The following is a 16,211-nucleotide window of genomic DNA, read 5'->3' as shown; positions in this document are numbered from 1 at the left end:
AAAGAAGAGGTTAGGAATTTGAGAGTTTGTGACTGGTACACAGGAGGAGTTGGAGTGAAATGATGGGGGTAGAAATGATGTAAATATAGTACTTGTTTATGAAATAAAAAAACTCAAATAAGAAAGAGAAATGATGTATACTCAGTACAGATGTTCTTGCATCCAGTACTTACAGGCTCAGGGTCTGATCCCTTCACATACCTGACTGTTGTTGTTCCTGCTTGAATGAGGTTGGGTTATCACCCACTTCTTTTTCATCCATGTTCTTAGTAGGGACCATCACGTGTGATTTCCTACACATAGACATATTCTTTCCCTCAGATGTCAAGGAAAGCATTGAGAGCTGTTCATAGCTGTGTACACAAGATCCCCACACAAAATCTAACCCATCTGAATTTTAACTCTATCTCATGCTCCTTCTTAGCCACACTGTATGAAAACCCCATCCTCTTGTGCATCCATGGTGCCTGAACCGGGACAATTTCAATTCCTCCTTTATTTTATATACATGTGTTCCCCAGTGTTCACACATTAGAAAGTTAACCCCCAATGCAATGCCACAGCGCACATAGGATGAAGGTAGGGTCAGGCACAATGATATCACAAGGGCTCTGCCTTCATGAAGTGGTCCATACCATCATCACAGAGGTAGATTCCTATGCTCTGACCAGATTGACCAAAAAGCCAACTTAACTTCTTGCTCTCAACATTCCCTGTTGTGAAATCAGATGGAAGAATAAGAAAGCCTTTTCTAGATGCAGAGTTCATGCCCTTGCCATTTTTTATATCCAGAACTGCAAGAAATTGTCTCTGTTCTTTATATATGGTGCCCAGTGTCAGACTTTGTGTTGTAGTCAGAAAGCAAACTAATAATCACTCACTGTGAATGATAACCACCTAAACCATACCTTCTAAGTATCCCCCTTTCTGTTCTCTACTCTACATTCACAAAGCTTCCATGCTAGTCCTAGGATGGAGTGAGCAGTTTCCTAAGCAACTGCCCGCATCCTCTGACAGGTATTTCTTCTTCTGATGTGGTCCCTTCCAGCACATTTTCTGCACAGTAGCTGATCATAAAACATGGGAGGAGATGCCACTTCATGACTGCAGCCATGGAATGTCTCTTATTGTCTCTGGGAAAAAGTAGAAGTTTCTTGATATGGGACATTATTCTTACTCTGGTTCCTGTACACTTCAGGGACTCATATACCACCCTTTCCTGCTAATTGACCTCTAGACCAGTGACTCTCAAATTACATGTTCAAAAGTCACCTGGATAGCCTTCTAAATTAGAAATCCCATTGATGGCATCTGCCTGACATGAAATTCTGAGTCGGCAGAGATTGAGTGATGTCTGAGGACCTGCATTTCTGTGGATCTCTCAGGTGATGGTGAATCAGAGCTGAAGGTCTCACATGTGGATTTCTCCCTGCCCCCAAGATGGTTCCTTACACTCTATGCCCAGTGTTTTCTTTTTCTTGGCTCTTCTCAGATTTTTCATGTTTGAGAGGTCACCACAGCTCACCTCAGCTTTGGATGAGGTCAGACAGACCACTATTGTACTCACAGACTTCCTGGGTACAATTATGTGGACAGTAGGGGGGCAAATGTTCCCTCCGTGCTGGACTGAGGTAATAAATGTTGGGTCATGTCTGCCTTGCTCATGAATGTGCCCTCATATGCCCAAAAATTGTTCAACGCATAGTGTTTCTGTAGGAATATTTGTTCAATGAATGGATGACCCTCTCACGTATAGAGGTCCCTCCATTTCACATGAGGCACAGAAGCTAGGAACTTGAGAACAGATGGAATTCATGATCATGAACTTAAATGTGCCAAAATTAGGCTTTAGCACAGTCCCTGGGGGATGGAAATGAACTTTTCCTTCCCTGAGGCTTCATATCCCATAGTAGTGTGCATGTGTGTGTGCATGTATTTGCAGGTTTGCATGTGTGTGTGTGTGCACATGTGCGTGTGTGTGTGTATGTGCACATGTGCGCACGTGTGTGTGTGTGTGTGTGTGTGTTTTGTATAGCATGCACATTCCCTTTCATGTCTGTGTCTGTCTGAGCATTAGAATTGAAACAGTAATAAAGAGTGTTTCGTTCCCTAAGCATTTTTCTATGTCTTTATTCACTGTAGTTTCTGCTTTCAGTGGTCTGGCTTTACTGGTGACTACTATCATCACACTTACTGTTCCCAGAGGTAGGCATGTTGTATGATTCTATTTTTGCTGAAAAAAAAAATATGTCCACATATACTGAATCCTTCTTTACTTCAATCATTGTGGTTTCTTGGCATCTTCCAGGCTCCCTGTGCCTTTTCTAGCTTTCTACCATTTTCCCACCTCTCAGCTTAAACCAACCACATAGGGCCAGGGTTGAGCAGAGGGAACTCTTCGTCTCCCTTCCTCCCTTACCATGTGCTGGAGATGAGCAGCTTTGGATTCTTTGCCTCCAGAGTCTTGAGTTCTTTAATCACCTGGTCACTGAGAGAGGCCTGGTCCAGCCTATAAGCACAAGAGGAGGTTGTTTCTTCTGGGATCTACCACAGGATCTCGAGAAGTCAGAATCCTGGACTCTGCTGTCTGAGGATGGAGCCAATGAGGAGGCTCATTCAGTCTTATCCTTGATTTTAAAAAAATCAGGACAAAAGGAGAGAGAGAGAGAGAGAGAGAGAGAGAGAGAGAGAGAGAGAGAGAGAAGAAGAAGAAGAAGAAGAAGAAGAAGAAGAAGAAGAAGAAGAAGAAGAAGAAGGCAGCTGAGAGGAAGATGTGTTCATTAGGCAGTCTCAGTGGGACTTAGTCAATGTTCAGAGAGATCTGAATACAAGAAAGGAATGTTGGAACATTCCAGAGCTGAAATGAGGGGCTGGCCCTTTATATATCTCCTCTCCACAGGTCAGTCATTAGAAATAGATTGCTCCAGGGAGGGGACCATGGTCATAGATAAGGGGACTCTTCTCAGCAAAGGGCCCATCTATAGCTATCAGCATTCCTAAATGTTGATAGTCATGTCCATATCCCCAGAGACATTCTGGGCAGCTCTTCAAGGTGAACACGTAGTGCTGGGATGCAAGGTTTCATGGAAATTCTTGAAAGAAAGAGCCTTGTTTCCATTCTCACCTCCCCACTCTATTCCTTTAGTGCTAAGGAAGGAAATCTTGTCCTTACACAGAAGCCACTACCTAGGTCCTATGGTCCACTCTTGTGACCCTCAGGTTCCAGGGTTGCTGATGGAGTTAGAGTAGTGCCTGACTTCTCTGGGTTTCAGAGTCCTTAGTTCCTAAGCATGGATACATCACTCCCACTCTGCATGCTGGGAGGCACAGACAAGGCAGGAGGGGAATGTCATGTAATGACACCAAGCTATTTTGTGGAAAATACAACAGAGCCCTTAAGTTCAAGATTGTTCTGTTTTTATGAGGGAAGGAGACAGCTAAGAATTCACATGTAATTGAGTTATCTGTAAGGCAGATCTGCAGCAGAGGCCAGCCTTGGACATGTTCTTCAGTGTGTGAGGAACAGTCATGGCTGAAAATGTGCTGAGGAACAAAGGTGTCAACTAGCTGGCCCTATCTCAGCTACCAGAAATGTAGAAATAAGAATACTCACTGCAAACTACTTCTAAAGTTTGAGAGTTGCAGCAGAAGGCCAGGAAGAAGGAAATTCCAGGGCACAGGTTTCCCTAACTCTTCCTGTTGGCTGGAAGAACCAGCAGGCTCTGGATACAGGGATCCAGAGACATTGTGTCTCTGAGCTCATGAAGGGTGCTGGCCAGAAACCTCTGGGAAGTGTTCTTCTAGAAACTGCCTGTGGACTTGTGCTAGGGAGGTAGAGGGACTAGAGAGAAAGCAGCTTAGAGACAGCAGGAATGGCTGTGTGGAGAAGGACACATGTCTCCAGGGCTGTAGTTTGGAGGATTTCTTAGTTTCCATGGAACTCTATGCCAGGAGCAATGGTATATCTCCAGCTGCTGAAAACAATCTCAGGACTCTGTAGTAAACCCCTGTGAAGCTCTATGATCTCTATGATTCTAACCCCTATCTGTTCCAGGGCTTTCCACAACTCTGCCTTTGCCTTAGCTGCTGGCCTTATGTTTGCTGAACCAAGATCTATTTCTCCTTCATTCCTAAAAGTTACCTCTTGGGTCATTCAGTAAAATTATACCTCTCACATAATTATACTCTCATAATATTGTTGACCAAATAGCATTCAATAGTTTGTCAGTACAGAGTCACAGGCTGATGGGTGATCAATGTCTGTCTCTTTTCACATAACTCAGAAGACAGAGCCATGTATGTTTGTGTTTGTTTTCCTAGGGCCTGCAAAAATGGTCAGCACACAGAGAACTAGATATGAATGCATATATATATATATATATATATATATATATATATATATATGAATTAATGAATAAATAAATGAGTCACTCTCCTTGAGTAAATCAAACCTGGGGTTCTCTTACTATATAGAACCATGCTAATGATTATATGATAATATGATTCCACCATGTCCAGCTACTTATTAGTTTCTTTGTTTTTACAAATGTATACTATATGTCATTCCATATAAAATATGTAGTATACATTACATGTCCAGGAGATCTATATCAGATTCCATTTAATCCATGAGGAAACTGAGTTTTTGAGAAGACAGTTCATTGCCAAATCACTGGGTGTAAGTGGCATAGCTGATCAGGATTCAGGCTGACTATGAATTATCTATTCCTTCTATTTTCTATGTTTTTATCATTTGGGAACTCACCTATGTCCCTTCCCCTCTTTCTGTCCAGAAAGGAATTGCAGGGCTTGCTTACCGCAGGATTCTGAGGTCGCACACAAGATTATTGAGTTCCTCACAGAGCACCCTCACACCATCATCACCCAGGTCATTCAGCCGCAGGTCTAGCTCAGTCAGGCTGGAGTGGACAATGAGAACTGAGGCCAGGAGTGAGCAGTGTGTGGATGTGAGGCCACAGTCAACAAGCCTGCATGGGAGATGCTCACAGTCAGCTTCTTCAGGGATCACTGCTTTTGAGAATTTATCTCAGATATCCCTTTGTGAACCTTGGCATACTGAGCTACCAGTGGTTAGTTCTCTGTTGTATCTTTTCTGATCTAGGTAGAGAGTTCCAAGCTCTCCACAGCTGAACTGCAGGAGCAATGGATACAGGTAAGGACCAATGCTCTGCTACCATTGGTCATGGTAGAGCTCCATAGGTCTAGGACCTCTCACTGCTATATTTCAAGAATCATGTGACATGAAATTCACCATGCCTAGAATATGGCATGATCTCATTTATTAAGTGAGATCTTAATCAAGATAAAGTACATAGAAGCAGAGTAGAAGTCTGATTACCAGGGCAGAGTGAAGGATGAAAGCCGGAGATGCCATTCTTTGAACCTGGACCTTCCCCATCTCAGGCTTCCCTCTGTATTCTTCACTTCTGCTTTAGCTGTGTCCTCAGGAAATGTGTGTTATCATTAGCTAGTGGGATTTCTTGACGAGTGTAGTCTCTCATGATCCCCAAGAACAGAATCCCATTTTTTTTTATCTTAACAAGTGTGGCATGTGTTATAGGTGGTAATGGGAGTTCAGTGAATATTTGATAAATACCAAGCCTCACCCTACACATCCTTTGCCTTTTGTCTCATCCCATCTAACCCTGTTTCATGGATGAACCTGGGCCAGACTCACCACAAGGTCTTTAGTTCATAGCAAGAGTATTTCAGGGCCTCATAAAGACTGTGTACAGCAGAGTAGCTTAGTGGATTTCCACTTAGGTCCAGCTCCTCCAAGTGTCTATAGTACTTAAGATTGAAGAAGAAAATCTTCCAACTGGTATCAGCGATTGGGGTCCTCTTGCACCTGAGGGGAGAAAGAGGTAGCAGATTGGTGTGACTTGTGTGTGTGTGTGTGTGTGTGTGTGTGTGTGTGTGTGTGTGGTCTGTGCACAGACTCATGTGGCAGATTAGGTTTTTATCTGCCTGAGCCCCAGGCACTGGTATGCTATCCCAAGAATCCACTAGCCTTCTACATGTTCCTTTGCTCTACATTCTGGATCCTCTCCTTTGGGTGGTTTCTCATCTAAGTCCTTTAGGATAGTATGCTGTGTGCTCATTTTGTGCATGTGTTTCTGATTCAGTCCAGGTGTCTCAAGGGTGTGAACAAATGGCTTATATCTTTTCTTTTTAATCTGTAGTGGCCAGCTTAGGACCTCATATAGAATGGGACTTTGGGAACTCAGATGGGCTTCTTCCCTTTCGTGTGAATACACTTGCTTTTCTTTGGAACAGATTTCTTGAGTTTCAAGATGGAAAGCTTGTTGGAAAAGATTGGCAGTTGGGAATGACTCCATGACAGTATGATAAGCACAATCACACACTATACTACAGCTGTGTTGGTTCACATGGTCCTTGTATTTTTTTCAAGGATAGAGGACCATAGGGAGAGGAAAGAGAAGGGAGAGTAGATACACACACATACACACACAGACAGACAGACAGAGAGACAGACAGACAGACAGAGACAGAGAGAGTCAGAAAGACAGATAGAAATAGGAGCAGAGAAAGACAAAGAGAAAAATAGAAACAGAAACACAGGGAGAGACAAAGAGAGACAGACAGACACACAGAAAAATAGGGAGAGATAGGAGACAAAGAGAGACAGAAATACATGGAAAGAAAAAGAGAAAGAGATAGCAAAACAGTCACATATACACATGTACACACACCACAAAAGAGGTAGAGAGACAGAGACAGACAGAGACAGAGAACGTTGAGTTCTAGGATATACTAAGATACAAACACCCACAGACTGTGAGCAGCACCATGCATGGTCTGTACAACACTGGATCCCCAGCACTACAAACAAATGAAATCAACAAACTCATAAATATAATAAAAAAACAAAAAGGAACATAGATATAGAGAAGGAAACTGTGAATGGGAAAAAATAAAAAAAGAATTTTTAAAAAAAATTTACAACATCAAAGAAATATTAGGGAAACCAAGTATTAAACTTCAAAGAATAAATTTTTAAAAGCATTTGTATATTTTTACTTCATATGTATTATAATATCCCTGATTGTCTGTGCTGTTTATGAATGTAGGAGCTGGCATAGGCTAGAAACTGCCTGGTATCGTCTGGGACTATGGTTAAGGTGGTGTGAGCCATCTAATGTGGGTGCTTGGAATGTAGTAGCAAGTGCTCTTTCTTGCTGATCTACTCCCTTAGTCCATAGAGGATGGCAGTTTTGATGCATTGTCAATATTTACACCAAACGAACATGGAAATCCAGAATATATTATTTAAAAAGCATGAGGTGCCATTATGAGCCACACACAGAGAAATTGCCCACCCTGCCATATTTGATGCCTTAATTTCCTGAGCTGGTCCTTTCCCTACCCTTGGCTTTGGTCAATTTCACCTTTGAACCTTTTTCATTGTATGCAATGGCCTTCTATATTTTGCCTTGTTTGGCTGACTTTCCCTCTCAACTTTACTTGATTACTGGCAGATGAAGACTTTCACTGTTTCATGGGATCATTCCCTGGTCCTAATGGTACTGTCCTTTCCAAGCAGAATGGTGTTTTTTGTTTCTACTGTCCTATCTGGCCTCCATCACTTTACATACTCAGATTTCTTCTCAATATTCATATCAGATGACTTTTCTTTGCAACATCTGTATCAAGCCCTTAAAGGCTAACTTTTAATAACCACACTTGGAAATAACATAAAATAACCAATAATAGGAAAATAATCCATTTGATCATATTATTCTCTGTAGGCATTATTCTCTCTAGTCTTGCCAGAATGATGCTGTACTTGACATTTAGTTCCAGGAGAAGACAGCCTTGATTCATTAAGAAAACAAATGTGAATATAAGATAACAGATAAAGTGTGATTCAATTTTCCCAGAGGCAAGTACACAGAGAATAGATTAAAGGGTATAACACAATATATCCTTTCTGCTGTGGGTCAAAGCCAGGGTCTTGTGCTTGCTAGGTATGGTGTCTTGAATTAGATTTCACCCTGAATCCTTTGGTTTTTTTTTTTCATTTTATTTTATTTACATTTAAGATGCCATCCCCTTTCCCCATTTCCCCTCCCTAGAAAACCCCTGTCCCATGCCCCCCTTTCCTTTTTGCTTTTATACAATTTTTTAAATGTTAATCAAAGGATTTATAAGTTTGGTAATGCTCAATCAGAAGGGTAATCCAATACCCAACCTAGACTATATATAAAGACTATCTTTGACTGGTGGAGACCTGTGAACATCTGCCTCCATGCCCCCTTTCTCTTTCTCTCTCTCATCACCTAGCTTCTCCTCTCCTTCATCTTCTCTCCTTACTCCATCTCTTCCTCTCAGTACTCCTTCCCACTTAGCTCCTCCTACATATCACTCTTCCTGTTAAAGTAAAACTTTTCTCTCAAAATACAGTTAGAGCATACTTATTCCTAATTGTACCAGTGAGGTATAAGATAGTTCTAATACCCAGTCCATCATTTTGTTGACTAACCAGAACCTCTGTCATCTCTTCTAACTAAAACACTTACTTTTGATCCTGGCTTTTTTTTTTTTTTTTTTTTTTTTTTTGGCTTTATAATGAATGTCACCTGAAAACTATCTACTCAGATCTTTTCTCTCAAAGTAAATAGCCAGGATTGGCTATGAGACTATGGGTCTTCAGCCCCGTCAGAAATTCAGAATGACTGAGTTAACTGAAGTTATGGGAAGCACTAAACATAGCTTCTAAAACTTAGCCAATTTATAGAGACCTCTGAACACCTGAGAAGCCCCTATACTACCGAATGTTCGAGCATCAAATCTTCAGCTTTCTGGCCCAGAGTCATCTGACAGACCTCAGTGATGCAGGATTATTAAGGGCTGATTACTCTGTCTGGGCAGATATAATCAGTCGACTATTCTGCATGTGTGTCCTCTTCAGGACAGTAGTTAGTCTGTAGATGGAAAGAGGCAATTCTTGCCTAGTGGCTGTCACCACACAACTGGCATAACTCCAAGGATGCTCAATTTCTTCTTAGAATCCACAACAGGAAGCTGTCAGGAGCAGACAGGTCTCTAATCAGAATGGACATTTATATAAATTTTTGTAGCGTCAATTCTATGGACTTCTGACGTTTTGAAAACCAACTATCCATGTAAGGTCACCTGGACTGTTGTCTGTTCACTCCTCTTGGTTATTTCTAAATAAAATATGGTTAACCTCCTAACAATTAACTCAAAGCCATAAATTTGCTATAGTCCCTTAACTCATAGGTTAACCCTCCCAAATCAGTTAAAAAAGTTAAGGAAGGACTGGGTCTAAGCCTTGTATTCCTAAATGTGTTATACAAGCACATTGCCCATGAGAGTATCAATATTCATCTCACTTTTATATTAATAAGGAGCTCGTACCAATGAAAACCTTAAATTTGAAATCAAAGTAAATTTTGTACCATTTAAGAAATTATAACTTCATCTTGATAATAATTATACAGATTTCTACCAATAGGTTATGGCTGTGCAATAAGTCCTAGCTAATCCTCCCTGTTCCAACAAAACCACTACTTTTCCCTAGAAAGACAGACCATTATTAACCACATTAGTCCCCAAGCCCAGGGAATAGGGGCGCTGACTCTTCTGTAACTTCTTCAGGCTGATTACTGGCGTTGAGATATTAGAAGAGGGGTGGGGGGAAGAGTAAGTTGATAATCCTCTGATGCTGTGTCTTCACTGAATCCAGATGGAATTCCAGGACATCGGAGGTTTGGGCAGGTCTGCTCTGTATACTTGATGAGTAGATACACCAAGGCTGTGTATTCTGCAATATACAATTCTCAGAACAAGTTTTAGTATCAGGGAAAAAAAGAAAAAAAAATTCCCTCCACCCCGGAGGCTGACATTTTTTTTTTAAAGATGTTGGTTCTAACAACTTTTCTTCCCCCCCCCCTTTTTAAAATTGGTTGTAATATTTACATTTCAGGTTTTATCCCCTAACCCCACCAATTATTCTTTGAAGTCCTGGATTTGTGTTGAGATACTGTGTGAATTTGGATTTGTCATGGAAAATTTTGGTTTCTCCATCAATAATGATTGACAGTTTTGCTGGGTATAGTAGTCTGGGCTGGCATTTGTGTTCTCTTAGGGTCTTTATGATATCGGTCCAGGATCTTCTGGCTTTTATGGTCTCTGGTGAGAAGTCTGGTGCAATTCTTATAGGTCTGCCTTTATATGTTACTTTGCCTTTTTCCCTTACTGCTTTTAGTATTTTTTCTTTGTTTTGTACATTTGATGTTTTGACTATTATATGGCGGGGAGTATTTCTTTTCTGGTCTAAACTATTTGGAGTTCTGTAGGCTTCTTGTATATTTATGGACATCTCTTTCTTTAGGTTAGGGAAGTTTTCCTCTATAATTTTGTTGAGGATATTTACTGGTCCTTTAAGTTGGGAGTCTTCCCCCTCATCTATACCTATTATCCTTAGATTTGGCCTTCTCATTGTGTCTTGGATTTCTTGTATACTTCAGGTTAGTAGCTTTTTGTATTTTGCATTTTCTTTGACAGTTGTGTCAATGTTTTCCATGGTATCTTCTGCACATGAGATTCTCTCTTCCATCTCTTGTATTCTGTTGGTGACACTTGTGTCTATGACTCCTGATGTTTTCTTTAGGTTTTCTATCTCCATGATATTGTCCCTTTGTGATTTCTTTATTGTTTCTACTTCCATTTTTAGATCCTGCATGGTTTTGTTTAATTCCTTCTCCCGTTTGGTTGTATTTTCTTGCAATTCCTTAAGGGATTTTTGTTTTTCCTCTTTAAGGGTTTCTATCTGTCTACTCGTGCTCTCCTTAATTTCTTTGAGAGTGTTATTTACGTCTTTCTTAAAGTCCTCTATCATCATCATGAGAAGTGATTTTAATTCTGAATCCTGCTTTTCTGGTGTGATGGGGTGTTCAGGGCTTGCTCTGATGGGGGAGCTGGGTTCTGATGATGCCATGTAACTTTGGTTTCTGTTGCTTACGTTCTTGCGCTTGCCTTTTGCCATCTGGTTAACTCTAGTGCTGCCTGTACTTACTGTCTCTGACTGAAGCCTGCCTTTCCAGTTATCTAGCTTGTGTCTGATCTTCTAGGGGTCCAGATGTCTCTGTGATCTTTTCCAGCTGAGCTGATTACAGTGGTATCTCTAGGATGCCTCAGGATATGGTGTCTCCAAGGTAGCAGTCCAGCTAGGTGTCTGCTGTTCTGGGTGCAGTGTCTCTTCTAGAATATCTCAGGATATGTTGTCTGACGCTCTGAGTTCAGTTGTTCCTCTGTGGCTCTGGGTTGAGTGGACCTTCCAATATGTCTCAGGTGGAATCCAGGGTCCACCCAACAGCAGACCTGGCAGAGGTCTGGTCCAGGCCTCAGATCCAAGAACTAGTTTCTAAGACACTGTCCCAGTTAGAGTGACCTGGATCCCCACTTCCTCTGGGTTCTTGAAGGTTGGGGGCAGAGCTGCCACCCAAGATCTGCTCAGTGCCCTGGCCCAGACCGGAAGGAACCAGTGTTCCAGGCCGGGAGTGACTTCCTGAGTCCTCGGTGGGTCCCGGTTACTCCCTGTTTAGGGCGGGCCCTGCTGTCTGCTTACCTAAGATACTGCCCGAGTTAGAGCGCTTGGGATCCCCGCTTCCTCTGGGTTCTTGAAGGTTGGGGGCACCCTGAATCCTTTGAATGATTTGTTCAACTTATGGTACTCTTTGGGGAGGTTTAAGAAGTGTGGCTTTGTATCAGGAAGTACATGACTGGGGACAGGCTTTAAGATTTCAAAGCCTAATCTGTCCCCTGTGCTTCATTTTCCAGCCTGTCATTCTCCCTACAATCCCAGAAGCGTGCAGCCATCGGGTACAACCAGGCAAGACCCAATGATCACCTTCCAAATACTCTAAAAAATATCCAAGAATAGTAAGCTTCATCCTGTTCTCTATGCCCTGTTTCAAGCCCACTACTTGGCCTTCATTCCCAGAAGCTTGTAGGTACCACCGATAACCCACTCCAAGCCCTTGCCTGCCAAGTTCCCTTAAAATACACCCAACATCCTTAAACTGTATCCACCCTCTGAACTCCATTTCACAGCCTACAATTGTGCCTCCTTTCCCATATTTCTTTAAGGGACTTATTCATTTATTTTAAATGATTCTATCATCATCCTAAGATTGGATTTAAGGTCATTTTCTTGTGCTTCTACTATGTTAAGGTATCCAGGACTTGCTGTAGTTGGCTCTGGTAGTGTCATATTGCCCCAGGACTTGTTGACTATTTTTTTATGGTGGCTGCTAGCCCTCTGACTTTTGCTGTTATTATAGTCTTAGGTGCTGATTTCTGACATTATCTTTGTTATCTTTGTTGCTTCTATTGGGAAATCAGGGAACGAAAATGAGTAAAATTATCCAAGACCTATAGATGGAAATAGAAGCAACAAAGAAAACACAAACTAAATGAATCCTGGAGATGGAAATCTAGGTATGAGAACAGAAAGTATACATGCAAGCATCACCAAGAGAATACAAGACAGAGAAGGGAGAATCTCAGGAGCAGAAAAAAATTGATACATTGGTCAAAGGAAACATTAAATCAACAAAGTTTCTGACACAAAACGTCTAGGAAATTTGGATGCTATGAAAGACCAAACATCAGAATAATAGGAAGAGAAGAATGAGAAGATTCCCACTTCAAAGGCCCAGAAATGATTTTCAACAAAATCATAGAAGAAAAATTTTCTAACCTAAAGATATTCTTGTAAGCATACGAGAAGCATGTGAAACACTAAATAAATTAGAGCAAAAAGAAAATTTCTCCTATCACATAATAATCTAGACACTAAATATACAAAAAGAAAGAATATTAAAAGTTTCAAGGGACAAGGCCAAGTGACATATGAATCTATTCTAATTAATCAGACTTTTCAACAGAGACTGTAAAAGCCAGAAGAGCCTGGGAAGGTTTCTTGCAGACTCCAAGAAACCATGATGCCAGACCAGACTACTATAATCAGCCAAACTTGCAATCATTATAGAGGGAGAAAACAAGATGTTCCAGTATGAAATTGAATTTAAACAATATCTATCAACAAATCAATCACTACTGAAGAGAGTAGAAGAAAACCTCCAACATAAGGTTAACTACGCCTAAGAAAACACAGAAAATGAATAATTCCACACCAGCAAAACCAAAAGAAAAAATACAAACACACACACTATCATCACCAACATTAAAATAAAAGGAAGTAAACATCAATGGTCTTTAATATCTCTCCACATCAATGGACTCAATTTCCCAATAAAAAGGCATAAACTATGAGAATAGACTTGAAAACAGGACCAATCATTATGCTGCATGCAAGAAACAAACTTCAAGATTGAAGATAGATCTTTTGTTAGAGTTAAGAGCTGGAAAAAAGATTTCTAAGCAAATGGACCCGAGAATGAAACTGTAGTAGCCATTGTAATATCAAAGAGAAAATCCAGCAAGGTGACATCTCAATTAAAAATATTGATCCCTCAAATCCAAGGGCACACACATTTGTAAAAGAAACATTACTGAATCTCAAATCACATATAAAACTCCACACATTAATAGTACAATAGTTCAACAATAATGGACAAGTTCTTCAAACAGAAACTAAACAGAAAACCAATGGAACTAAGAGATATTAGGATTCAAGTGGACCTAACACATACAAAGTATTTCTTTTTACCCAATGAACTAAAAGGCAGAGAGACTCTCTAAACTAAAAATATCAGAAATAAAATGAGGGACTTAACAGACACTGAAAAATTTAAAGAATCTTTAAGTCTTATTTAAAAAGTCTGCACTCCACAAACTTCTAAATATAAGCTAAATGAGCTATTTCCTTGATAGATACAACTTACCAATGCTAAATCAAGATCAGGCAAACAATCTGTATAAACCTATAACTCATGGGTCAATAGGAGCAGTAACTAAAATTCACAAAAAAGAAAAGAAAATGAAGAAAAGAAAAACTAACCCAAACCAAATCAACCGAAACAGAAAACCCAGGATCAGATAGTTTTAGTGCTGACTTCTACCAGACTTTCAAGAAGAGCGAATATCAATAATCATCAAATAATTCTGCAAAATGAAAACAGAAGAAACATTGCCAAACTTATTTTTAATGAGTCCACAGGCCCCATGATCCCTAAATCACATAAAGATTCTACTAAGAATGTTCAGTCCAAGCTTCTTTATGAACATTGATGAAAAAATACTCAATAAAATATTTGCAAACAAAATCCCAAACCACATAAAAATCATTACTCACTAGGATCAAGTAGGTGTCATCCCACACATGCAGGCATGGTTAAACATGATCATTCTACAATGTAACCCACCAGAGAAACAAACTGAAAGGAAAAAACACACAATAATCTCATTGGATGCTGAAAAAGCCTTTGACAAAATCCAATACACTTATTGGCAAAAGCCTTAGAGAGATCATGGATATAAGACCCATACCTAAATTCAATAAAGGCAGTGTACACCCACCTTGATAACATCAAATTAAATGGAGATAAACTTAAAGCAATTCCACTAAAATCAGGGACTAGACAAGGCAGTCTATTGGCTCTATAGCTATTCAATATAGAACTTGAAGTTTTTGCTAGATCGATAACACAACTAAAGGGGACCAAAAAGACACAAATTGGAAAGGAAGAAGTCAAAGTATCACTATTCTCAGATGATATGGTAGTAACCCCAAAAGTTTTACCAAAGAACTTCCTCAGCTGTTAAACACCTTCAGCAAAGTGGCTGGATACAAAATTAACTAAATCAAAACAAGCAAAACAAAACAAAAAGCCAAAAAAGCAAAAACCAAAACCCCCAACCCAAACAAAACTAACCAACGAAACAATCAAACAAAAAAGAAAACAAAGTATACCAGTAGCTCTCCTGTAAAAATACTGCTGCCACAGCCACTGCCACCACTATCACCAGCACCAACAATAACAACAAAACCAAATGGGCTAAGGAAGAAATTAGGGAACAACATCCTTCACAATAGACATAAATACTTTGAATAAATCTAACCAAGAAAATGAAATACCTGTATGACAAGAACTTTAAATTTTGGAAGAAAGAAATTGAAGAAGATATTAAAAGATGCAAAGTTCTTCCATCCTAATGGAAAATTGGATTGACACAGTAAAAATGTCCATCCTACCAAAAGCAATCTACAGATTTAATGTAATTCCCATCAAAATACTAACACAATTATTTACAAACCTTGAAAGAACAATACTCAACTTTATATGGAAAAACAAAAACCCAGGATAGCTAAGTGAATCCTGCACAAATAATAGAACTTCTGGTGATATCACCATCCCAGATTTCAAGCTGTACTAGAGAGCAATAGTAATAAAAACCACATTGTACTGGCATGAAAACAGAAAGTTTGATCAAAGGAATTGAATCAAAGAACCAGAAGTAAACTCACACATCTAATGACTGTTGTCAAAGAAGCAGAAAGTATACAGTGAAAAAAACTCATTTTCAACAAATATTGCTGATCTAAGTAGACATCTCCATGTAGAAGAATGCAAATAGATTCACATCTATTACTCTGCACATATCTTAAGTCCAAGTAGCCCCAAAACATAATCATAAAATCTGATATACTAAATCTGATAGAAGAAATCTGGAGAGTAGATTTGAATGCAGCAACAAAAGAGACATTTTTCTGAACAGAACATCTTAGGGACTAAGATCAACAATTTATACATGGGACTCCAGGAAACTGAAAAACTTCTTGTAAGGCAAAGGACACCTTCAAAAGAACAAATGGCAGCTTCCAGAATGGAAAGATTTTCACCAACTCCACATCTGACAGAGGGTGGATATTCAATATATATAAAGAACTCAAAAACTGGACAACTACAAAACAAATAACACAACTAAAACCCGAGAGACAATGCCATGAGAGAGCGCACCCCAACACTATTAATGATATTCTGCTATATTTGCAGATGTTTGTCAAGCATAACTGTAATGTCACAGGCTTTACCCAGTAGCTAATGGAAACAGATACAGAGACCCACAACCAAACATTAGGTGAATCTTGGGAAATCATGAGGGACTGAAGGAGCAGGAGAGGATGAGTACACTACAAGATAATGTACAGAATCAACTTACCTGGTCCAATAGGGGTT

General features: G+C 39.9%; 1 protein-coding gene across 3 annotated transcripts in view; it reads right to left on the bottom strand.

The window, feature by feature from the left end:
* LOC117710282 (NACHT, LRR and PYD domains-containing protein 1a-like) overlaps window positions 1–16,211 on the bottom strand; it is a 51,430-nt gene that overhangs the window by 16,638 nt on the left and 18,581 nt on the right. For all 3 annotated transcript variants that reach the window (XR_013111227.1, XM_076936404.1, XM_076936405.1), the window contains exons 4-7: window positions 5,699–5,869; window positions 4,818–4,988; window positions 2,420–2,509; window positions 202–293 (exon numbers count right to left, since the gene is read on the bottom strand). Coding sequence is in view for 2 of the 3 variants with exons in the window: in XM_076936404.1 (XP_076792519.1) it covers window positions 202–293; window positions 2,420–2,509; window positions 4,818–4,988; window positions 5,699–5,869 (524 nt within the window). In the remaining variant the exon portion in view is untranslated. The remainder of the gene's footprint in view (window positions 1–201; window positions 294–2,419; window positions 2,510–4,817; window positions 4,989–5,698; window positions 5,870–16,211) is intronic.

Source organism: Arvicanthis niloticus, chromosome 6 (genome assembly GCF_011762505.2).
Source record: "Arvicanthis niloticus isolate mArvNil1 chromosome 6, mArvNil1.pat.X, whole genome shotgun sequence".
Lineage (NCBI taxonomy): Eukaryota > Metazoa > Chordata > Mammalia > Rodentia > Muridae > Arvicanthis > Arvicanthis niloticus.
The sequence above is the reverse complement of the archived record's forward strand: the minus strand, read 5'-3'. Positions and strand labels throughout refer to the sequence as shown.